A 26,588-nucleotide genomic window follows, 5' to 3' on the forward strand; every position below is an offset into this window, starting at 1 on the left:
GGGAATTTCCTGGGTCGACCCCACACGGGTCTGCCCTGGCAATAAGTCATCACAAAAGGAGCTTTCATTGGCTGAAAAATACTGAGGTCATTTAAAGGGGACTAGTTAATCAGCGGGTGGTGACTGTTCACAGCACTGCTTTAATCATGGCCGACGAGTCACTTGTGTAGCCCGAAGTTCAGGTTTTATAACTAAGCATAACGGCAATGTCGTCCTCAAGCGTCCCAGACACCCAATCAGCTGCTTTATGTGAGACCCGGGATGAAAAACCCAGGTCTCACTATTCATACTGCAGGCTAACCAGTGCCGTTAGAAAATACCCCACCAAAAGTCCCGGGTCTTAATCCCAGGATATTTCACCACCACCAGTCATACTGTGCCTAAACCAGAGTTGTCTAGGCTTGCCCCGATAAAAACACGGGTTTTTCATGCACCATGAATGGGGTATTCTCTATAAGCTTACTAAAGTACACTCAACCACTCACACATACACATTCTAAGTCCTCAGAGATCTGGGCAAGGGTAGGCTGGGCGAGCATTTTATTTCTACCCTCAAGACCTATTCTAGAATAGATATGATCATGGGCTGCAATGGCATCTCATAGTTGCTACTAGATTCAAAGATCCAAACTAATCCTTGATCAGACCACTCCATAGTCAAAGCATCAACTCAACACAGGGATGGCCGCTCTCCCATTTGCCCTCGTCATACACCCAATATTTCAGGAGTAGTAAAATAGAATTCATTACAAAATTTCTCTATTCATGGACAAAGTCCTCCTTAACGTAACCAAACCCCTTCACATTACTGCCAATTCTCTTTTCTACCTTTTTGATCAATATATGCATGTAATGAGGGGAACACAAGACAACAGCTTGAAGTTCCAAGGTTTTGCAAGAGCATATATTCACTCTGCTTTAGAGTCCTTGTATCAGGAGTAACATGGTGCATTGATGTTTTGACTTGTCACCCTCAGATCTGAGAATTCTCTACAACGTAGTACGCATCTCTCTAATTCCCATACTCCCCCGAGTGGATCTGTTGTAGACAAATAATCTATCATCTTGTTTCTTTGCCTGCTATGTGAAGCAGACAGATATCAGGTTGTTTCCTGCACAGAATATGTTAATACTTCAATCATGGTTTTGTTATTGGCATCTTGTGGTTTGTTTTATGAATGAAACCACCATCTGATTGTCTGAAAAGTTCTTGATATGTTTGCGTCACAACAGAGATAGAAATAAAAAAAAAAAGTTGCTACTAGAACGACTGAACGCAGTTTATTTTCCCTTTGAAGCCATGCCATACTACTAATATGCAGTTAGGCAACGGACTGCTGGGATTGTGAATTTGTCATCAACACAGTCCATTCTGGTTCTGAGAAGGGTACTCCCCTTTTAAGACTGGATCATGCCACCAGTTAAGAGACTCCCTGGTGTTCTTGAAGTCTGATCCAAGAGGTACTGAACTGCAGTACCACAGAGTGCCTCTAGGTGAAGATTCATCATGTGCCATCTCACCCATGGAAGGATCCCTATGGTTGAGGAAAACATCCCAAGCAGCTTGAGACATATTGAATTGAATATTTGTGAGACCACCATTTGATAAGGCGTTGAATTTTCATGAGGGTGACTATGATCCAACATTGATCCTGTAGAAAAGAATACTTTGAGTGTTTTGTTTAGTGCACTGTTCTGATTTTGAAAATCTGATGTAGCTAATATTCTGTTGATGGGCAAGTTGCAAATCTCTGCTTCCTGAGGGCACCCATAAGAACCACTAGAGTACCTTGGTAAAGGTTCTGGGAGATGTTGAGTGGCTAAATGGCAGACAGGTTAATTGGAAACCAAGTCCTTCACGGAGAAACTATGGAATTTTCGGTGCACAACTGGTATTTGCAGATAAGCATTCTGTAAATTATTTTTCTATTGCTTTGAGAATAGAATTTACAGTCTCCATCTGGAAAGATCTTGCATGCAAATTGAATGGGTCTTTCCAAATTGAGAACTGCTCGAAAGTCTCTTGACTGACCTGCCAGAAAGTCTGGAATAGAAGCCAGTGTCTGATAAGTAGGTACTACAGATATTACCTGTTTCTCCATGTCTGTAAACTACCACATACTGCCATCACTTGCACAGGAGATGCCTGAATTAATAACATTTTTCCTGGGTTGCATTCAACACACTATCCTGTACCCTTTGTTTATAATATCCTAAAATCCAGTGACCAAGCCTGCTGAAGACTGAATTAGCCAGGAATCAGATTTTTTCAGTCATCTTCCTTCCAAGGAACAAAGAGGTTGCCTGGATGTATTTGCCACATGCTGTCTAGTATACTGTACACAAGGGTGAAAAGATCAACCTTCTTCAAAATATTGTCTTGAAGAAACATAAAATGACGTTCTACAATCCAGTGACAAATAATGCAAATTACCTTTCTGAACTGTGGTATCAAGTTCAAATAGCAAGCAATACTCAAAACTGTTAATCTGCTGTCAAGGGATGCAGTCAAAGAGCTACAATTTTGGCAGCAAGCAAAATCTTATCCAGTGAGGCCTCACAGAAGAAATCTAACTTTTTCCATATTCTTCAACAAGAGTCAACGTCTTTAAAATCCTTCTACAGTTTTTCCGTCCAGATAAGTGCCTAGGAAACCAAAATAATTGTGGATTTAAATACTGCTCCTGAGCAGAAATTAAGCTTTTATAAACATTTCTCCATTTTATTAGGTCTCTTAATCAACCGCCAACTTCTAATTGAATAGCCATTTTAGCTCATGGACAGGCCTACTGTAGCATCAACTTCAGGTAAAGTCCAACTTAGTGGTTACATACTTTATGAAAAGGACACAAGATCCAATCTTTCAAAATTGAATGGCAGCTTTTCCAGTAGACAGTATTCCATATCCAGAAGTTCTCTAATCACCCATCGTATAGCACTAAATTTGTGCCGCTTCTCTCAAAAGAAAAGCATTCTGCAAGGTAGCTGGAATGAACATATCCTGTATGCCCGTTTTAATATGTTTAATCAGTACAAACATTTTAGTGTTATGTGTCCTTGTTTCCTCTTTAGAGTCCCCATCATCAGATGAATCTTCTCCCAAACAAATTCATGTATACAAATGAAGAATCTATCCAAATCTATAGGCATCTGAGACCTGGTTCTGTTAACCCCTTGACAAGGTTTAAGCACTTTGTTCATGGGCTGCACTGAAATTTGTGAAATTTCTTTGTGCAAGTCCACAAACAAAGTCTCTTTATAATCAATAGGTAAACCCTCATCACAAGCTCCACAAACACGAATATAAGTCTTGCTGACGTTTCATTTCCACAGGCTCTAAATGTAGTCTTTCAGCCTTTTCGTTGCTGGTTCTGGATCCATGCTGCAGGCTGTGTACCAGGACTTCTCGGTGTAAGCTGTAATTGAAAAAAAAAGCACTACTATCGATGCAAGTGATGACCCAGAAGTGACGCCCTCTGCTTGGGTCACTACACTGATTATGCAGTTGTGCACATCTTTTGAATTTCCTCTGCTAGAGTTCCAGCTTAACCACATTTATTACCAAATGTTTAATTATTAAACAATTTGTTAGGTATGGCATGGAGTTAAGGTGTGACATGCCAAATGTAATCTAAGTTCCTGAAAGGAATGTGGGAGTGGGTTAAATTTCTGGTTAGAACACATTTAGCGACTGCTAAGAATTGAGCAACAAGCTTTTTAGAGAGGGGGCAGTTTAGAAAAAGGAGGAAAATCAATAGATCTGTGAATTGGGGCACCCAGGAAACAGTGTAAAACACTATGAACAAATCCCAGCAGGGATCAACTATCGAGCAAAACCACCAGAAATTAAAATGTTCACGTGGCCACGGTTTTGCCAACAGATGGGATTGGCATTAAAAACCCTGTATTTAAAAATGGGGATACGGTAAGATCTAAAATCAGTTTTGTAGACTGGCTCCTTTATTTTAGTGGAAATGTAGTTTTTTGCAGTTTCCTACCTTGTCTGTCCATGCCTCCTCATCTGGGTGGTAAGCAATGTATTTCCCATTCCAGTTCACATCTGCTTTGTATAGGGAGAAATGTGTTCAGGGCCATAAAGTTGGAAAAATAAAGCTTTACTTAAGGGGGAGCTGTGGCATAGTGTCTCAAAAGGAATAAGCTCGCTAAAGGAACTTTGTCAGTCTTCCAAGGGTAGTCATTGACCTTGTTAGGCAAAAATCAACAGGGAACCTGAGGGCTTATTGAATCCAGCTAAACAATCTACTAGTAGAAAAACCTGAAGATAAGGATACAAATACCAGATTTTAACAGAAAACGTAACCACTGAGGGAAAAGATAATACAGGCGTTTGAGGTTTAAGTAGTCCCCCCATAAATGAGGTTTTCAATGTTCACCAGGGTTATGGTTTGTACGAGGTGGGGGTGAGCGGTGTATGAGGCCACTAACCGCAAGTAGTGAGTTACCAAGTAATAGGATTTAACATCTGGTAGGTCTACCACCACAGGATTTTTTTGGGGGTTTTAGAAGAAGTGAGGCGACTGCAGGAAGTCAATTACAACTGGAGTTTAGCAAATAGTTGAGTTTTCTTGATACAGCAGGTCACATCTAGGTTATAAAAACTCTAGATTTATTATTTTCTTCCGCTATCTGAAATTTGTAGTTTAAATACAAGCACTTTTCCCATTGAGAAACATGGCCACCGATGATTAATGAATAAGTCCGATCTCACTACATTGGTTGAGAGTTTAAGAATGCAACCCACTGCAAAAATCAATGGTGACAGCAGGCAGGCTATTCTGGTTCCATTCCAAACGAGTTTTGTGTCGGAGAGAGTACCATCAGAACCTCTGCAGAGAGTCAAACAACCATTCAGATGGTTTCCAGAAATGCAAACTGTCTCATTAACTCCCAGGAGATCCTATCAAATGCTTTTCTGGCATTTGTAGAATAGTTGGGTATGTCATGGAGTTGCAAACATGACTAAGAACTATTGCTCATTTATTAACCCTTGTTTGACACCCTGGGAAAAGAGCAAACCTGATTTTAATTAATCTAAATTTTCTGATTTTCTAATCTAAGATTACTTCGTCCAAGTGATTAGCTAATATTTCCTCAATATTAGGTCTTGATCCACACGGTGGACAAAGACCTAATATTAACACTAAAGGATTGAGTTGTGATTGGACATTATTAAAATAACTTTGGTCATATATGGACTGTTTAAACAGCATTTGACTGTCTAAAGTAATTTAGATGCCCAAAACTTCAGCATAAATTAGTTTACCATACAAAGAAAATTAAAAAGGTCATATTGATGCTCAGTATTATGCAAATGTGTCTAGTATGTATAGATCCAGTTTGATCTCCACAACAAAGGGAAGATATTTGTAAATGGATATTTAATTTTTACTAAAATATTTATCTTATAGAACTGTTGGCAGGTAGTTTGAGCAATTCTGAAGATCGAGATTTGGTTTGGGTATTTAGTAGTATTTTCTCCGAGGACAAGGCCAAAATATGTGGAAATAATTCAGCTTTATAACGTTTAAAATTGATAAATACATTTTATCCTGGGGATTTACCATAAAGAGACTTAATATCTTGCTAAGGGTTTGATTCTTAATCTGATATGGTAAGAGACAGTTTTTGGAAAAGAATACATTTAAATTTTGAGAATTCTACTCAGATTATATAATCTAGATAAGTGTAGTTTCTTTCACTGAATGGTTGAGATTAGTTTGTCATTTTGTGGAATCATTTTGGCAACATGCAGGCAGTAGTTATGTCTGCACTTCAGATCAGCTCTAGGCCTAATCACCAACAAACAAATTAAAAAATTTGACAGCTGTGTGAAATTACATGGTAGTGCCAAGTGTTGTCAAACCAGGAAGGTTTAGCAGATGCCCAGAATATCAGTTCCGCTGCTAGACCCTGTGAGTTCAACTATCAATACTGTCACCATCCTCCTCCTTTGGTTATCTCCACTAAATCCTTGATGGCAGTAGCAATCACCGAACATGAGAAATAACTGTCCTGGCTCTGCTTTAGCAGCGAGCATGAAACTAAACATTAAGCAACACACCGCTGCTTCAAGCTAGTGCATAACCACGAGATCCCATACCAAATGAAAACAAGAGTCTTCTATAGAACCAGAGGGGAGGAAAGAAGTTCAGTTAACAAATGGTGAAAGACGTATGGTATGAACAATTGAATTTAAGAGTTCTACAATGACTGGGTTTGTACTTTCAGCCTGCCTCTGCTTTCTCTCAGTCCAAGTGTGAACCAACATTGGTGCACAGGAACACCAATTGCTAATGACTGCTTTATCATTGGCAGCTGAAAAATCATGTAATTGTACATAATTTAATTGCATCATACCTGTAATGTATATGTAATGTATAAAGAAAAACTAAGCAAATTCAAAGCCACTTGCTATTCTTTGAGTACTCCATGGAAGCCTTTACACGTGTGTCAATCCCTTCTAGTTTTGGAGAGAGAATAATGAAAAAAAAAAAAAAAAATACTCTGCAGAGCTTTTTCCAGTTTCTAGCCAAGGTATAGATAAAGATAGGCATCAGTGGCAGAACTACAATTGGTGAGGCAGATGCTCTGCACTGGAGCCCATGGAGATAATGCTGCCTGCTGCACAGCAAATGCAGAGGGTTGGGGACCCCAGTTCCCTCCTCTGTACTGGGGCCCACAGCTCGCTAGCTCCTGCTCTATAAGGCAGTGGTTTTTTCTGTAGTACAACAGGCTTACTTGGTTCCTATAATTCCTGACACAAATACAGGCTAAATTGGAATCAGGGCTCTGTGCACTCATCCCTTCCAGGTCAAAGTATTACAAGTAGTATCAACAGTTATGGCTTGGGTGGAGAACAAACTGAAGTGTCTTGGCACTTAAAGTTGTAGGCTATGACGTTCTTGCCTGCATTACATGAACACGTCTCAACTATCATCATCAATTTGGGGAAATTTCCTTAAGGACAACAAACCATACACTAAAGTAGCTTTGTTTTTCTATCACCACAAAGTTTCAAGGGCGAAAGTAATATATTTTTATATAATTAATTTTATATTCTATATTGCGTCCTCCCCTCCTAAAATTATGAAATTTAGAATATATAGCAAAGATACGCGATCAATCTGAATCTTCACTATTCCATATATTTGGAGATTAATTTGGAGTGTAAAATCACAATTCCTCAATCTCCAAAGACCCCCAGAGGTGACAGAATTACAGTTTCTATGGGCAGTACTCTGCTGAATACGAAAGATTGACACAAAAGTCTCATTCTACATCACGGTTTTCAGTAACATCTTAGGGTTAAATATGTTTAAGACTTATTCATTGATAAATATTGAACTGCTTTCAAAGTTGCATGTACTTTAGCCCACAGAACAAAATGATAATTATACTTTCGATATTGAATGCAGTTTTAAATGGATGTAGCAAATAGTTACCAATTTGTTAGTTTTGCAAATATTGTACCAAAGGCCTCTTGCCTGTGCTGCCAAGTGTTACAAAAACAAAATAACTGACGTATTTATTCATTAATTTTTTAAGATTCTGGCTTCTGTCATGCTAAAATTTCTCTGAAACAATCGTTTTACCAAAAAATCCACTGGAGGGTCCCATTAGGTTGTGTCTCAATCGATATGAAAAGTCAAAATGTATAGATGTGTCAGGATAATATTTCTTTAACAAATTTACATGGTTATATAACAATTATATTGAACGTGTTTAGTACGAGTTAACGATAATGTAAACCCCGACAGTGTTTACACCTACAAAATTACAATCGTGAAGAAAGCGACATGTAAAAAACTACTTACCTGTAAACACACTGGAAATCCGATGTGAGGAGAGGGCGACACTTCCAAATGACGTAACTTGCAAGCGGGACTTGTATTTTTTTTTTTTTAAAGCGGCAACGCACAAACAAATTTACTTATGGTAATATTAATTGTATTCCTTAATCATAACTCGCTGCCTAACCCCTAATGTCAAGGTAATACTAACATGGGTCCGTGCGTTGCCGCTTTAAAATCCGAAATGTCAGTCATGCTTGCAAGTGACGTAATTTTTAAGTGTCGCCCTCTCCTCACATCGGATTTCCAGTGCGTCTGTTTACAGGTAAGTAGTTATTTTTACACGTCGCTTTCTTCACTATTGTAATTTTGTAGGTGTAAACACTGTCGGGGTTTACATTATCGTTACATATGATTACCACCGATATTAAACGTGCTTGTCCAATTCATCTTAATCTCGTAATATTTAAAAATGTGGCCCTACACCGTCCGATTTCATTTCATTTATATTGTTTACCTTAACGAATGCACAGATTTTACATTCCCTTATGCATGACATGAAATAAAAATCCTGTCCAATCCGTTATAGTCACCGCTAGAAGGAATGTCCACACTTCCGCTATATAGGGTTCTTGTATTCATCTTCACCGATAATTGTATACGTAGAAGGGAGAAAGAGGAGAGAGACTTCTGGTGTATTAACGTCGGTGCTGTTTTATTCAATAATTTATCACAAAATTTCTCAGTTATTACCCAGTACTCAGATTCTGCTCCTCAAATTAGAATTTTATTTTTTTTTAAGAAACACTGGCATTTGCTGTTGGATGATGCCCTGCCAAAAAAGGTATTACCAAAAGATCCGCAGATTGTATTTAGGAGAGCCCCCAATTTAAAAGCAAAAATTGATGCATAGTCATCTACCTCAGATTCCATCCATAAACAATTGGCTTACTGAGGAGATTAAGAAACCAAAAAAGTTTTACTATTGTAATGGTTGCCTTTCATGTAAAACCACTAAAATTAATAGCACGAAGGCAATACAGGAATTTAAATCCAATGCAACAAACGAGACCTTTCACATAAAATATTAACATGCAACTCCCAGGGAGTAGTATATTTGATCACATGACTTGTGGGCTACAATATGTAGGACGAACAGTGAGGAAACTCAAAATTAGGATGTCTGAACACATCTGTAACATTAAGCTAGAGATTGAAACAGTTTATCGAAGAATTATAAGGAGGTTCACAATCAAGATCCATCTGGACTAAAAAATAATTCCATTAAACAAGTTGGCAAAGATTGGAGAGAAGGGGATTATATAAAAAGACTAAATTGTGAAGTGTCAAAATGGATATATAAAATGAAAACGCTGACACCATCAGGATTAAATATCGATTTTGAACTTGCTTTTCTGTGAAAAAATAGGAACTTGGAAGTATAGAAATGAAAATAATTTTTTATGCTTTAAAAGTTTTTTTAATGTTCTAAACAAAAATCATGTTTTAATTGAGAAGGCACTAATATATCATACAAACATGGATATAGGAACAGATTCAAGCATGTTTAAGGGAAAGAACATATTGGGTAATATACCTATATATGGAAGAAAAATAGTCCATAAGTTAGAATATGGAAAGATCATTAGCCATAAGCAATTTCTAAAGGTGTATGTAAATGAAACTGGTTGTAAAGTTGCTTTATACTTTACTCTGTTGTATTTGGATAAGTGTTGAGGAGTATGCATCCCCCAATGAGAAATACATGAGCTGGTCAGTCCATAGAAAAACCAGATAGTCTGAATATGCGTAATCGCTGGCATTCCATTGTCTAGCAGGGAGTTTTAGGGACAAGCCTAGACGATTATAAACACCCCCTGATGAAGTCACTTGATGTGATGAAACGCATTGGGCCCAATAGAAATCACTGACGTAGCGGACCACTCCCCTTTGATGTCAGTTTTCTTTGGCGGTTCCTTTGGCATTCTGCAGCTCGGGGCGGCTGATCATATTTGGGACATGCTGTGTATCACTATCGTGACTCATATGGAAAGGAGTGGACGTTTTATGTACAAAGAAACCTTTTGATGTAGCGATTCAGTGAAAATGTGAGTATTTTAAACTTTTTTATTGAATAAAACAGCACCGTTGTTATTACACCACAAGTCTCTCCTCTTTCTCCCTTCTACATATGCAATTATCGGTGAGGAGAATATAAGGACCCTATATAGAGGCAGTGTGGCCATTCATTTTAGCGGTGACTAACGGATTGGACAGAATTTTAATTTCATGCATAAGGGAATGTAAAATCTGTGCATTCGTTGAGGTGGCAGATTAAGTGATATCATCTAGAATTGTGTTTACATTAAGAGGACCTTATTGTACATTGTGTTTTTGCCCCCCTGTGTGTTTACCAGTTCCTCCCTTTTTGCACCCAGTCTCCTATTTTTTCATATTAATTCAGATTGTACTGGAGAGGCATATCTCCATGTGAGGCAGTGGCAGCATCACATTTTCCTTCCCCAGTTTTCTTAGAGAGCGCTTACTAATCAGTACCTATATTTTGTTTACCTTGTTTCCACTGCATTAAAATAAAAATATCAAAACCCAAATTGAGACATTTAGAACTATATGCTTAATTGTGACACAAGAGTTGATTTGGTTTTGTGTGTGAATGTATTTTAAATACTTTTCAAATGATTATATGTGTATATAGCTGTGAACTATAAAAATTTTCATAGAGCAGTTCAAATTTTAAGCAGGAAAAAGCAAGCCTCTTATTAAAATAGGTTGGTTTAAAAGGTGGACATAAGCATGATTTAAAGCACAATAGAAGCCTGGGCCAACGTGTCCCACTATTCTCTATTGGGAATATTTGCAGGTATGCCTATATGTCTATATCAACCATGTAGGAACAGAACAAAAAACCTGGAAGGTTTATAGCTTTTTCCCTCATACACATGGTGGCCCATATAGAATAAGCCAATTACTGTACCTGCATTCCTAGGTATAAATTCTGCAGCAAGTGCCCAGTCTTCTCTGCGGGCCTGAACAGGCAATCTCTGAATTTCTGCTCCAGCCACTCGCAAAGGAGTAACAGATGGCTCTGAGCCACGACGACTAGCCTGAGGGCCACTTACGTGGGGCACAACACAAGGCTCAGAAACTCTGCGGGCTGCAAGGTAATGTGGAGGAGCATCAGGAAGCCAACATGAAGGTGGCAGGTGCAAGTAACTGAGGGAGGAGAAAAATAGAATATTTAGTTAGAACATGGCATGCACAATTCTAAATGATTTTAACCAATTTTAAACCAAAAGCTAACGAGTGTTTTTGGCTTCCTTTGCCCATATTTGCTGTAAACATTTTTCTTATCCTGTGGAAGCCAATAGCAGCCAAACTCACTGTAGATTTTTGAAAGATTGAGAACATTGATATTTGTTTTTGTAAAATGTTATGCAAGTCTCCTAAGAAATGCTTTGAGATAAACAACTGTAGATATTTGAAATTTTTAGATGCAACTCCTGATAAGACTTGTGTAATTACCTGGAAAAAAGGAGTGTACTGATCAGGGTGTGCCGATTTAAATTAACTTGATTCAAATCCAGATTTTAATTCCGGATTTTGATTCATTTGATTTAGCCATCATTAAAAAAAACACAGGGTTTTAACAATCTTTTAATGGTAATTGGCATGCTGTGCAATATGGACCGTAGTCCTTTGACCTTTTATTAGCTGCACTACTAATAAAAGTAGTGTATCTATGGCTGTTACTTGTTGACCCAATATAATTGGGACTCATGCGATACAAAAAGACACAGGCAACAGACAAGACTAGACAGTTGAAAATATCAACATTTCACTTTTACAAAACTGCAAACGTCATCGCTGGCAGAAAGATCTTGTATGGATTTATTTTACTGAAGAGAAAACTGAATCAGGAAAATGAATTAAAGCCCAAAATCAAAGCTACGGTATAAAAACGATAGGGTTGGTTGCCAGAATGAAACAAACACTTCCGAACATGGACTAACTAAAATCTGTAATCTCTCTACTGGTGTCTTTCCATCACTATTCAAGTACGCAACGATTACTCCTACTCTAAAAAAAAATTCTGACCCATACTCAAATTACCAACCCATCTCAGCTCCCATGCACCTCCAAACTTTGATCGAATTGCCTACACTCGCCTCACACATTTCCTTTTTGCAAACAACCAATTGGAACCTCTTCAATCAGGCTTTCGCTCTCAACACTCCACAGAAACCGTGCTGACCAAGGTTGTCAATTAGAGTAATCTCCTTTATTTTTAGCTGTGATCATATAATTCTCCTGGATCTCTGCCGCATTCGACACTGTTGACCACTCTCCAGACGCTACAATCCCTAGGTCTTCACGACCTTGTCCTATCCTGGTTCTCATCCTACCTAATCAATCTTTCTGTGGAACAACCTACACTCTGCTTCTTTTATCAGTTTGAGTACAACAAGGCTCAGTCTAGGTCCTCTGTTATTCTCTGTCTACACCACTTCTCTAGGAAAACTAATGAAAGCTCCTTTGGATTTCAGTTTTATCTCTTTGCGAATGATACACAAGTTTATCTAGCCTCTCCTGATCTCTCACCATCTGTGGTGTCTCGTGTTACTGACAGTCTTTCTGCCACTTCATCTTGGCTGTCCAGTCAGAAACTCAAACTTTCAAAAAGGAAAATATTCCCACCCAACAATAGAAGCTTAGTGCCTGACATTTCTATTTCTGTTGACATTACCATAAATCCCACTGCGCAAGCTTGCTGCCTAGGTGTAATCCTTGACTCGCAACTATCCTTTATTCCCCACATCATCTATATTTACATCATCCTGCATACATTTAAAAAACATTTCCAGAATACTTCCATATCTCACACAAGACACTGCAAAAACAAGTTCTTCTCCCGCATCGACTATTGTAATTTCCTCCTTACTGATCTTTCCAAAATCAGACTCAAGCCCCTACAATCTATTTTGCACGCAGCAGCTAGATTGATTTTCCTTGCAAATCATTTTTGATCTGCAGAGTCACTGTCTACATTGGTTGCCTGTTTTTCAACAAATCCAATATAAAATTCTTCTACTAACATACAAGGCATCCAACAAAATTGCACTGACATACAGCTCACTTGTCAAAATATCTCCCAACTCGACACCTCCGTTCTGCACAAGATCTACGTCTCTTCCACTCATCACATCCTCCCATTCTCTGTTACAGGACCTTTTTCAGGCTGCACCCACTTTATAGAATTCACTCCCTCGCACCACAAGATTTTCCTCTAGTCTTCAAACCTTCAAGCATTTTCTGAAAACCCACCTCTTCAGACAAGCTCATAGTATTCCTCTACCACCCTCTTAATCTCCCTATTACCACCCTCTACACAGCTAACACAAGACAACCTTCTAATCAACATAGTTGTGACTGAGCATACATGCCACCAAATAGTTTGTAACCTTTGCATTCTAGCTGGACAGATTCAATATGATGTAGCACTTACCCTTGTGTATCAAACCATAGTCCCATAGATTGTAAGCCGTGCCCTCTTACCTCTACGTATAAATGTTAACGAGTATTGTTTTATTACAGTTTGTTCCTAATTGTAAAGCGCTACGGAATCTGCTGACACTATATAAATAAGTGTTCATGGCGATGATGCACTCTGGGCCATGAGGCCCAAGATGAAGGTGAAGTAGAACTAGTCAAACATGGCAAACAGTAATAAAGTCAGTGTAACTTACCATAGGGTAAGGTGAACATTTTTGTATAGTTTATTTTTCAACTTTCAGAAATGTGTTCAAATTTTAATTTGCCATAAATCTTTGATTGGCTTAAGCCTAACTCCTGTGTCCTGGCATTGAATGAAAAAAAAAAATATTTAACTCTTTTCAAATGTCCAAATGTGTGAATCATTCAGAAATGTTGGTGAAGTTAATTAATAGGCTCTACATTATGCCGAGTCGGCTACATTACGCCGAGTCGTCTCCACAAAATGTGGCCCGTTCAGTCCAAATTTTGTTGGAGACAATGCGGCTCAACAGGGGATATTATGCATGTATTTTGGGGCTGCCCTCTCCTCCGTCCATTTTGGGAGCAAGTGTTTGAGTTTGCTAATAAGATCACCTCTCAAAAAGTAGATCCCACTCCGGAAGTGGCTTCACTACAACATTTCCCACCACAATTCCCTCTCCATGCCAGATATGTGTTTTGTCACATCTTGATAGCTGCTAGGGCAACGCTGGCTCAAAACTGGAAAACACCCGACCTGCCCACACTAAACAAAGTGATAGCTAAAGTTCAGTTTAGCTTCAAAATGGAGACGTGGGGGATGCCATATTCTTCCTCCCCCTCATCACCCTTAAGTGGTTTTCCTGGCATGTATATCATACAGAAGGGGAGGGGGCAATTAGAGCTTGAGCCGATTCGTTGCTACCCCTTTCACAGTTCACCTTGAATGAATCCTTGCCTGAATCTACATAGTCTGTTATAATGAGAAAATCCCATTGGGAGTGTGCCCTCCGTGATGTTACTAGTCTTTTCTTTACTGCATTACTGACCTACTGACTCGACAGCCCATATTGTACTAAGTACCGTAAATTTAATATTTTGATGTGATGTAATGTGCCTACCCTACTATGTACCCCCCCCCCCTCTTTTCTGGTCCTCCCCTCCCCTTTATTTTTTTTCTGTATCCCTTAAACTTGAAAGAAAAACGAAAAAATACTATTGGGAAAAAAAACTTGCCACTCATGTGGAAAAACTCCTTTGTTGCAACTAATCAGGGGTGGGGGGGGGGGGGGGTGAATCAAGGGTTACAGAAAATAAAAATTATGTATGAAATACAATACCTTTTATGCATATTCCCTATTTCTACAAAGTCAGCTTTCAAATTCAACTGCACAGACCCCTACAAGCAGTCAACAATTGTCATCAACTGCTGCTTGGCTACCACAGGTAAAGTTAAGAAAAGCTAACCAGGGTGACCATGAAATCAATAATCCCACCAAGAGAAGCATGGACACATGTGGTTAGTACAACAAGCTTGCAAAAAAAGATGCACTTGATGAGCAAATTGCTAAATTTATATATTGCTGTAGAACATGTGGAGATCAAAAAGATGGACTTAATGCGTCCAGGGTACACTCCTCCAACCCAAAGAGAAGTTGGTAACTTACTCCTCCACAAGATCTTCAAAGAAAAAAGAAACATGCTTTAAAATTCTTAGTGGACAGACTGAACATTGGACCATTCATCTAAATTTAAGCAAACAATGACCCCTTTACATTTTAACGACAGCTATGTGGGCCAGCCAGGAGACCTCAAAGTTACACCAATTCTTGGCCAAGGAGGAAAGATGGAGAAATCGGGGAGAAATTAATTTCAAATATAGTAGATAGGATATGGGGAATGTGTATACCCAGATAAGGTAGAGAGTCCCTTAGCCAAACAAAAGGAAATTGCTTCTGCAGGGTCGATGGTGAGAACTGCGGTATGTTGATAGGAAGGGCCTTAGATTTAGTGATGTTCAATTTGTAGAACGAGGCCGCACTATAACCGTCCAAGATGTGTTTCAAGGCAGACAATGAGGTCTCCAGGCTGGTAACAAATAGGAATACATTGTCTGCTAACAGACAGTTTATGTGTATAGGAGTGAAGAGTAATACCCTGGGAGTTTGAGGCCTGTTTAATTGTATGTGCTAGAGGTTCTATGGCCAGAACAAACATCAGAGGGGAGAAGGGGCACCCCTGCCTTGTTCCATTGGTGATGGGAGAGGAAACGGTCACTAAATACTCTCGCAAAAAGTTCCCCGATAGGGACAATATGGAGTGTGGCATATTTCCCTGTATACCAAATTTAAGTAATACTTCTTTCATATAAAGCCAGTGGAGCCAAAATCATTCTCTGCATTCAAAGCATAACAAGCTCCTCTCCTGTCCCATTAAGGTGGTCCACCACACCCAAAATGCAGCGTGTATTATCTGGAGCCTGACAAGCAAATATGAAGCCAACCTGATCCGCATGGATCAACTGTTGTAAAAAAGGATTCAGACAGTCAGCTATCAACCTAGCATAAACTCTTAACTCAATGTTGAGTAGCGCTGTGACAAGATGGACCACCTATGCCACCTTGTCTGCTGTTGCTGGGAACAGGCTAAATCTACTTTGCTACCATTCCCTTTAGCAATCCCGAATGCGTACGCTCGCTGCAGTAGGAGGGGCTTACAAATTCTGCCACACTGGACTCCTTACCGGGATCCAGTACCGGGTTTCTTCTGGGTAACCGACGCTGCTAATGTACCCCTTGCTGGTGTACCCGGGCTGGTACTCCTGACCTCTTCTGATTGATCCTCCCTAGTCTATCACATTGGCCAGAGCTGCTGGGTAGCAGGCAGAGCGGTGGCACCGAAGAACAGCCGGGAACAGACTAAATTTTGTGTCTAATCTGTAGGTCACAGGAATAGGGAAGTTTTCAAGCAGGTCTTTGAAGCAAGGGATGTTTATTTGCTCACACTGGTTGAAGGTACCAGGAGCAGGTCAGATGAAGCAAGAACGAACAATTTTCAATACAAGACAGGGCTTTTATACAATTTGGACACAGCCTCACAGGCTATTTTTAGAATCAGGATGCAATTTGTTTACCCAAACATGGATTTACATGTATTGCAAAGCTAATATTTACACTTCTGTTATGTGCTAAAACTTGATGCTTGCATTAAGTGAGATCCAGTAATGCCAGACAGCAGCCCCCTGCAGGGTATACAGGCTAAACAGGTTTTTGTCACTTCACATAAAGACCAACATTACCCGCTATCAGCAAACAGACTTCCTCTAGCAGATAAAAACCCAAACAATGACATTTGCATACAAAACACATCCCAATGTAACACGATAAGTGCATTTCAAACTATACATTGGTGCCTGCACCTCTGATTGAAATACATTTCCACAATAAATTATTTCTACACAATCCAGCAACAAAGTAATTTATAAGTGATCCAGTCACAAGCCCTATGGGTCTGTAGTTCTTACAACCTGGTCCTTACCAGGGCTGGGGGTAGTTATTTGTGCCTCCAGCTTCTCAGCTGGGAAGCTACCACCCATCAAAACATTAAGGTTGGCGAGAAGCATGGACAGCTCTAAGCATGGCATAGAAGGCAATAACGAAAGCATCTGAACCAGGGGCTTTGACTTTCGGGAGGCGTTTGATGGCCTCTAACCTCCCACTGGGACCAAGGGAGATTAAGTAGCTCCAAACTATTTGCATCTAATGAAGGGAGGTTAAAGCGAAAAAGGAAAGTAGATATGAAGAGTTCTGTTGGTTGCACCGTGTTTGTCATCCTGCAAGTTATAAAGTCTGGTGTAATATTTAGCAAATTGACTTGCTATGTCAGCGGGGTTGTAGATCTTATTGCCCGTAAAGTCATGAAGTTTTTATTCGATTTCTGGCTTGTTTACCCCTAAGTTTACAGGCCAAGAGCCAGCTGGCTCTGTTGCCCGTGGAGTAGAATTTCTGACACAAATTTAGTGAGCTGATTTCATGCGGGATATGAAAAATGCATTGAGCGGTTTCCCCATCATTTATTTCTCTGGAGAGCTTTGGAGGGGTGCGTCTGGTTTTTGTAATTCTAGAGTGGACAAGAGTTCATTGATGGGAAAGGTATTTCTTTTTTAAGCGAGCATCTGTTTAGATGGCTGAGCCTCGCAGGACTGCTTCAGTGCGCACCAATAAGAGGAAAGCTGTATCATCTTGGCTGTTAGTCTGAATGTATTGCGACAATGCTTCTGAAAGAGCAACCCTGGGTACCAAAGAGGTAAGCAGGTAGGCCGGCATCCGACAAGCTCTTGAGGGAGTTTCTAGCAAGTTGTAGGTTCCAGGACTACTCTATCGGGGGATGGTCCGACCATGTGATAGGGAGTATGTTAATAGTACTGGTGTGTTAAAATGTCCATCTATCTGTCAGGACCATATCTATTCTGGAGAATGTGTTATGAACTCCAGAGTGGTAGGTATATTCTCATGCATTTGGAGATTGAACCCGCCAAATGTCATATAGGTCACGCTACGCTAATAGTTTACGAAAAGCGGTAGAAGGTCCAAGGGTTGGGTCAAGTCCTGCCAATCTTCGTGGTCTGGACTTGCTGTTTTGGGGTCTAAGGTCAGGTTATAGTCTCCCAGCACTACTAAATGGCCTCTATGTACTTTCTGTACCTCCTTGCATAGTGACATAAGGAAAGGAATTTGATGGGAGTTAGGGACATATAGTGAGACTCAAGTCACCGGTTTGTCTTCTAAAAGTCCAACCAGAATTAAAAATAGAAGACAAATCTGGACAATTTATAACTGTAGGATGAAACAGACACGGGCATAAAACACAGCTATACCATTTCTTTTGAATGGGCCATTAGCGAAGTATCCCAACAGGTACCTTGGGTCTCAGTTGGGGGGTGCACAGGACGAAAAATGTGTTTCATGAAGGGCTATAACATCTGCTCTGCATCTGTGGAATGTAGCAAGCGCCAATCGGCATTTATTTGGGGAGTTAAGTATCTTAACATTCAGAGTGTAAAACCGAATCATGAGTTATGGAACCTGAAAGGGGAGAGTTATAGCGAAGGAGCCTGTTATGTTCTTGAGTCATGTTTGAGTGATCTGGGGGGAGAGGGGTGGGCAGAGTGTAAAGGTTCAAGGGGAAAAAGAAAAAAACAAAAAACTGAACTGACCAGAGTCAAATCATTTGCCACAGAGGAAAGAGTGTGGCAAACTTGGTATCATGTGGAGGGGTGGTGGAACTAAATAAATCTCACCCATGTAGCACACGAAGGAGAAGGACAGCAACAATATAGCATCAAATGATGCATCTGATATATTGCAGGTAACAGTATTATATCAGTGCAAAGGAGGAAGAAGATGTGCCATTCCTCCAGAAGTTTAGTGCCGGCTTCAAGGGATGAGATGACATGTGTGGAATATTCATATCTTGCCAGCAGCTTGATCGGTAAGACCCATTGGTAAGAGATATCAATTGCTTCCAGGGCTGTCGCAATTGGATAAAGAGCTCTTCTTTGGTTGATGGTAGAGAGTGAGAGGTCTTGAAAAAGCTGCAAATCACTAAGCACCGCTGCATTGCTCGGATCAAGTGCCGCTCGGAGAATGGCCTCCTTGATAAGAAAGAAGTGGACCCGGAGGAGAGTGTCAGGATATTCACCGATGCAGATCGAGGACGTGGGAGGCTGTGTATACAGTCAATAAGAAGGTCCTTATTGTCCACAGAACGTAATAATTTCTTGAACAGTGAAACTGCATAGTCTTGTAGATCTGTATTGGAAACAGATTCCATAATACCTCCGATTTTGAGGTTTCTGGGGGAGCGATCCTCTGGATCTGCAACTTTGTTTCAGAAAGGCAACTTCACTCTGAAGAGAGTGGTGTGAGGAAGAAAGGTCATTGTGGGAGGCAACCAATTCCCCCATATTTGTCTCCAGATGTTCTGTACAATCTCCAATCTCAACAATGTCAGTTTTCAGGCCTCTAATCGCCGCCCTCATCTCAGAAATCAGATCGGCAGTTAACATCAGATGTAGAGTGCAAAATGCACATGGTTAAAGGGGCCTCCAGTGTTCTGTCAAATCCTAAATTGTGGTTGAGGATGCGGAGGGGCAGAGGGTTCTCCGGTTCCATGGTATGGGCTGATCGAGGAGAGCCTCTTGACGTAGAAGTTGAGCTTGATGCAGACTTGGGCTTTGGCTGGAATTTAATTGGAGCCAAGACATTAGGCTTTATCTTTTTAGAAGCCATGACAGACTGCCTATTATGTAGGACCTGCAGGGTTTGTAGGTAGACTCCAGCTAGTGATCTCTTACTTAGGGTGCTACACTGGGTGGGTATCCTACATGTTAATTCAAAAGAATTCCATTAATATGCCAGTCACCAGTGGAAATGTGCAGTGTTATGGCCCGCAGTGTGGTAGTGGGTGGGCCAATACATAATTGTGTTGAATGCTCAGCTGTGGCCTGTTGCGGTTACTGGGCAACTTCAATGCGGAATCGTGAGCATTTATGGGTTGCCAGGCGGTGTATACCAATCAGTGGCAAAACAGTCCTGTGAGTGTCTCGTGGGTCCCTGTTTGTGTTTAGTGGGGAAACTGGGTGCTGGGAGTCACTTAAATGCTCAAAAGAGGGGAATTTGTGAGTGGCAGGGAACCAATAAGGTCAAAGGATGTAGTGTTACAAGACTGAGGTAATTTCTCACAGTATATGTCTTCCACATCAGACAACCAAATATACAATGTATTTACAGATTCAACCACTAGATAGCAGTGGAATTCACTCTGCTGCCTTCTTGTGGCCATTTGTCCTAATTTCAACAGAGAGTTCCAAATTTCCAGTCTTAAAATGATGGTGTGAAAAATGTGTGCTGAACATATCCAGCAAGTGAAAATGTGGGTTGGGACAAGGGGTTTGCCCAGTTATAACAATTTGTCTATGGGAATCCCAATGCTGGGTAACTGATGTGCTTTGACAGGTAATGATGTTAAATTGAGTAATAAGTGTAGCCTGTGTTAATTGGTGGTTAAGTATCTCAGCTGTCAGGCAGCTCTAAAATGGCTTCACAATCTGTAAAGCAGGTCTGACACAGCTTGTATCAGCAGTTATGGAGTTAACAGACGATAGCCTCACCCCCAGTCCAGCCTTCGGGTGAGCAGCCTGTAACCTGATCTTCAGCCAGACAGCTCAGCAACATGGCAGGCAAGGTAAGAAATATGACGGTTTGCCTGCTGCTGTAGGACACATCATTCAGAACTGAGAGGGGAGAAGATGGTCACTCCAGAGATTACATATTCACGACATGCAGCTACACACTGGAGTGGGAGTGGTGTGCACTTGTTTGCTTAAAAAGATAATGCACTCTCTGGCATGGTTTTTGTTTTGGGGTATACACTACAAAACCTACCTCTGATGTTCCTGAACATTTGGGGATGAGGATTTTGGATGCGCTTTAATACTTTGACAAGCTTGGTACACATATGTACTGTATTTAAGCATCTTGAAATATTCCTAATACTACTACACTATTGTGCGCCCTATCCTTTTTTCTTTCCTTGTAGATATTATCCAGTAACATCTGGTTTGAGGATTGGCAGCCACCTGCAAATTGGAAAGTGTTTTAATTTGAACTATATGGACTGAATGTATCTAATATTAAGTCACGTGCCATTTTTGTATAATTATTTCTTTGTTATATAATCATACATATATTAGTGTTTATTAATTTATTACATGCCTTTAGTAAAAAGAAAAAAAAAGGTTTTCCATTGCCGAGAAACAATATTTTTTTTACATTACATAATTGCAATAGTTTTGTGTTTTTAATTTTTTGCACAGCCATGAGGTGTAAGATAACTGTTGATTTAACAAAGATGAACAGCTTTTAACGCTTCTCCCTCCCTATATTTTCAATGGATCATCTACTTGTCCGCAATGGGATCATTTTCGCCACCAAGACGGTGCATTAATAATGGATTTGAATAATGGTTAAAGTTAACGAGCTCCAGAATGAGTGAAAATCCGCGTTAAAATCACTTACTGCAGAGTTGCAAACAAAATTACCACTGAGAATTGAATTCCCCCTTTAAGTTATACCTACTGGCTAAACCTGTAAGGTGCTACACATTTGTAAAAGTGTATCTAGGATTTCATTTTCAGACTTTGCAGAAGTACAACTGGGAGATGAAGTACATCCCCTGTATATACCCCTTTTCCACCCTTGAAGGAAATGCCATCAAATCTCACTTATTAACTTTAATGCAATAGAGTTTGATGCACCTAACACACTCAGCCAGGAACACCAAGAATATTCCTATCAATTGCTGATTCAAACTTTCACCTGCCAGGACCCACAAAAGCCATACGCGTCCTTAGAAAACTAAGCACACTTGCAAAAAAGGAAGGTATCACAAGAAAGCATTCCTGCTACTCATGAAAGACCTTTATTTACAACCAGAATTTTTTTTGAGATCAAGTATTTGCATTTTGAGACTACAGATGCTACATTACTTTCCTTATTATATTTTTTAGATTTAAATTTGACCCTATGTTATGGGCATACGCAATTTTGTCAGCATCACAGACCATAGTATCTGCTGCATACAGATGCTGCAAATGAGGTACAATAGCGCAGAAATGTTGGTGCTTTATGTCAAACTACATTACCTAACCACCCCCTCCTAAAAAACCCTTATTAGAATAGGAATATGCTAACGAAAAGCTATGTGCCTATTTCTGAAAGAAGCAATCATATAAAAATGTCATCAGGATTCCATTTCTGTTTAAACTGTAAAGGTTGCAATAGTAACAGAACATTTGGAACCAAGTCTGTTAATCAAATAAAATCCAATTCAAATGGGAAGGAATTCAAGATTAAGGATGTTATTAATTGCAACACAGAAGGAGTAATATATATGCTGGAGTGTGCCTGCGGACTCCAATATGTAGGCAGGACCAAACACAAATTAAAAATCAGAATTGCAGAACATATACTTATTAAGGAATAACCACCCACAGTGTGTAATCATCACCATTTATTTATATAGCGCCACTGATTCCGCAGCGCTGTACAGAGAACTCATTCACATCAGTCCCTGCTCCATTGGAGCTTACAGTCTAAAATGACAGCCAGACAGACAGCCAGACAGCCAGACAGACAGCCAGACAGACATCAATTTTTGATAGCAGCCAATTAACCTACTAGTATGTTTTTTTTTGGGCGTGTGGGAGGAAACCGAAGCACCCGGAGGAAACCCACGCAAACACAGGGAGAACATACAAACTCCACACAGATAAGGCCATGGTTGGGAATTGAACTCATGACCCCAGTGCTGTGAGGCAGAAGTGCTAACCACTAAGCCACCGTGCTGCCCAATCATTTTAGGAATGTCCATAACTGACTTCAAAGGTTTGAAATCTATTGGAATTGAATAAATTGAAAGATCTTGGAGAGGAGGAGACTTGAATTTTTGAGTTTTTACAGAAGTGCCCTCTTTTTATTGATATTGAAACCTTAATTTTTTTATGAGGTGCAGCATATATTAACACGAGCGCGCCTGGTCCTATTTTGTATTCTAAAAACCCTTATTACCCTATCCTAAATTGAAAAAGGTAAATCAAATAAAGGAAATATTCACAACTGTTATTTGTACAACCCTCCTATAAAGTCACTATTGTCACAATGTATGCATGGATTTTATAGATTGGCTTTTAAGACTATCCATACATTAACTTTATCCTATTCAAAAGTAAGCTTTATAGTACAGAGAAGTGAAAATTGATTAGGGTGTGGGTTTAGAGTGCTACATACTTGTACTACATAAAATTTAGGATTCAACCATATATTTAACCCCCTTCAGTGCCAAGGACAACTGGACTCTCCTAAGCAAACAGTAGGCTCAAAGAAGTTCAAATTATAACAACCAGTCCCACACAGCTATTTCCTGTTCGTGGAAAAGGGGGCAGGGCTTGGGCTTAATATCATGTTTTTAAACTCCACCTTAACACACTGCCTACATAAAACTAGTGACTAGACAGGGAATGGAGAGAGGGCACTAAAATCCCCCATGCAGGCACCTATAAACCCAGGAGCACACTCAATTGAAAATCAGTAGTCCCTTCTTACAACTGAGGTGCCCCTTAATAGTTATCTGGTGAACAAACTAGTTCTACAGAAAACGTTAAGTCGTCCAAGGGGGGTATACAAGTCCCGCATCTTCTCAAACCTGGCTTCAATAAACGGTACCACCCCTCATTTGAGGGGTAGGTTGTCTAGTTTTCAAAACTATGTCTTATTAGGCTACCCATATTGTTTCTATGCATTTTTTGCAAACTAGCAAATAAAAATATGCATCATATCAAGTGCAGATTTTAGAAGGAAAAAAAAGAAACTATGTGCAGAATCCTGTCTTGCTTTTATGAAAAGGTGGATTGATGCCAAAGAACCACAAAATATTTGTGTTTAGAAAAAAAAAAAAAAAAAACACATTTGCTTCTAGTTCACTTTTTGCAATTTTAGTTAAAACACTATTTTGACCATTTTGGGTAGGTTTACGTTTTCAGTGACAGAAGGTATAAGGAAATTAATTATATTTTCTGAAAATTCAAAGTCTTCCGAAAAACCAAAGCTATAATTTGTGTGGACATTTCACAGATTAGATATTAATGTTGAAATGAGATCAACCCAAGAAGTGTCAAAACTGGATCAATGGTTAAGGCCACGTTTCTCTAGTAGCCTATGAAGAAGTCTTACCTAAAGCTCCAAATTCATTAGTGGGTTTTGCATGCACTTGGAATTCAATCTCAATGCTATAGCATGCAGGAAGCTCAGACACAAACATTCTATCAATTTACCGAGTATAGATAGCTTCTCCCCAAGTCGGCATGTTGACTGAAGGTCCAAAGATTAGCAGTGATCCAATAAGAAGCTAAATATCTGGGTCAATTTCATAGGTACACAATTTAAACTTAATCTCAGAATATTTTACTGTTAGCAAATAAAATTAAAAATAATTAGGCCAAGAAATATAAATAGCTTACCTGCATCTGTCTCCATAACAACAAAATCCATTCTGATAATGGCGGCAGATTGGAGCACATATCTTTTCATGGGAGAATTTGCAGTTTGTACCCCACCTGCAGTTACCTCTTAAAAAGGCTCTGCAGGAAAAAAAAAAGTGTGGTAATCATTGCATGTGTTGCCTACCTTAGAATCGACAAAGTATAAAAAAAACTACTTTCTCAAGGTAACTTCAGTAATTTTTATAACTGTATAATGTGGTCAGAAATTTCAGGATTTCCTTGTGCCAATTGAGTTATGGCTCACAGAGTAAGCTTTTAAAATGTGCTACAGATAGTTTGCAGGAAAGAAAAACAAAAACCCCCAAACGCATTTACAGAATCAGAATTAAAATGCAAGTTTATTTCACTAAAATCAACAATTTTACCATCGACAATTTCCTAAGCTAGGTACACGACTATGCAATCTTGGTTAATATGCAGTTTTTGAAACAATTTCATCAACATTTGAAAGTCCTGATGAACATGTCAATTCATGCATACAAACTTAAACAATTTACCTTCAGATCTGTGCTCTTCATCTCTCAACCTGCTGAAAAGATTGTGACTGTAGACACTAGCTACCTGCTTACGCTGCTAGTCGTGAATATGTACACTTTCCCAACATCGTTCCAAAATTGAGCGTGACTTTTAGAAACTTTACAAATCCAAATCAACAGATGACATGTGTTTGTGTACAATAAAACAGGATTGTGGGAGCAGACACTTTTGCAATATCTGATCAAACAGTCATTAATTGTGTGATCTGCATGATAACTGCATTGATGTGTACCCAGTTTAACTTTGATAAGATACTAAAACATTTAAAACATACGAGATTAAGTGTTTGGCAGCTCAACTTTTTTTTTATTATGTGCAGACTATTTTCACCTGGACATTTTTATGGTCATTTGGGGTATGAGGGATGGTAATGCACAAAAAAGAACCACAGTTGCAAAGACATGTGGAACTACATGTACTTATTTTCCTCGTGCCATGTTTAATTGTAGATAGTCAAGTATCATTTTCAATGGTCGTATAGGCAGCTACACAAGTGTTTAAAAATACACACTGCAAGTCAAACTGCCTGTTGTGATGAGCTTTTGGTACCAGGCAGAACATTTAGATCTGTCTGCCAAGTGCAAATACCCCAGATCTCACAGATCAGTTATTAGGTTGGGAACCGAAATGGTTATTGGCATTTAGCTACCGTTCTTCACAACTTGGCACACTCGCATGGATATGGAGTGCAACACTATCTTTGCGGTCTACTCTTACCCTTTCTTTTCAGAGTAGACCAAAAAAATGTTGCTATATTTTGTCGCAGATACATTTTATTGTAAACAGTAAAACCTTTCCCACTCTTTCAAACGTCAAGAGGCATAAGAGAAAACAAAGATTGTCCAGAGTGAAACCTGTGCATAAGTGAGCACTTGCCTGTTTAGAACTGCACACACTTTATGCAAAGATAAGCAACTTCACGGCTACAGTGTCAAATGTACCATTTCCATGTTAGAAACTGGCTTACTATTGTTCAGAGTAGGAATATAACTGGTGCAAGAAAAAAAAAAAAAAAAAAGTGAAGGTTCCTGACTTAACATCGTGGACATTCCAGAAAGACCACACGCAGATTTGAATCTCCCCTTAGAGACCAGAATGATTATTGGCTAAACCCTGAACTACTTACTGCACCATTAGTGATTGGTCATTTGGCTGCAGTGTAATAAGTAACATGCATATATGGTAGGACTGCCCCTTTTATTAGCAAACTCCTTCCAAGAATATCTTGTGTGTATGTGCTTGGGTTTCAAGACATAACTTCCCCTTACTTCTACAGGCTTGCACTTATTGAGATGGTTCCCTAGTACAAACACACTAGTGCTCATTTTGACAGTAGCCAATTAACCTACCAGTATGTTTTTGGAGTGTGGGAGGAAACCGGAGCACCTGGAGGAAACCCACGCAGACACATGAGAATATATAAACTCCACACAGATAAGGGCATGGTCGAGAATTTAACTCATGACCCCAGTGCTGTGAGGCAGAAGTGCTAACCACTAAGCCACAATGTTGAATTCTTTATCTTCATTTCAGATTTTACAAACATGTAAAGTTTTTAAATAGATATAAATAAACTGAAAACTAAGCAG

The 26,588-nt window shown here is 39.5% G+C and overlaps 1 protein-coding gene across 3 annotated transcripts in view; it reads right to left on the reverse strand.

Moving 5' to 3' along the window:
• The window catches only part of LOC142138792 (putative E3 ubiquitin-protein ligase makorin-1), a 60,515-nt gene that overhangs the window by 29,920 nt on the left and 4,007 nt on the right, over positions 1–26,588 (reverse strand). For all 3 annotated transcript variants that reach the window (XM_075195743.1, XM_075195741.1, XM_075195744.1), the window contains exons 2-3: positions 24,421–24,540; positions 10,807–11,045 (exon numbers count right to left, since the gene is read on the reverse strand). In XM_075195743.1, coding sequence (XP_075051844.1) covers positions 10,807–11,045; positions 24,421–24,540 — 359 coding nt within the window. The remainder of the gene's footprint in view (positions 1–10,806; positions 11,046–24,420; positions 24,541–26,588) is intronic.

This window comes from Mixophyes fleayi, chromosome 2, assembly GCF_038048845.1.
Source record: "Mixophyes fleayi isolate aMixFle1 chromosome 2, aMixFle1.hap1, whole genome shotgun sequence".
Classification (NCBI taxonomy): Eukaryota; Metazoa; Chordata; class Amphibia; order Anura; family Limnodynastidae; genus Mixophyes; species Mixophyes fleayi.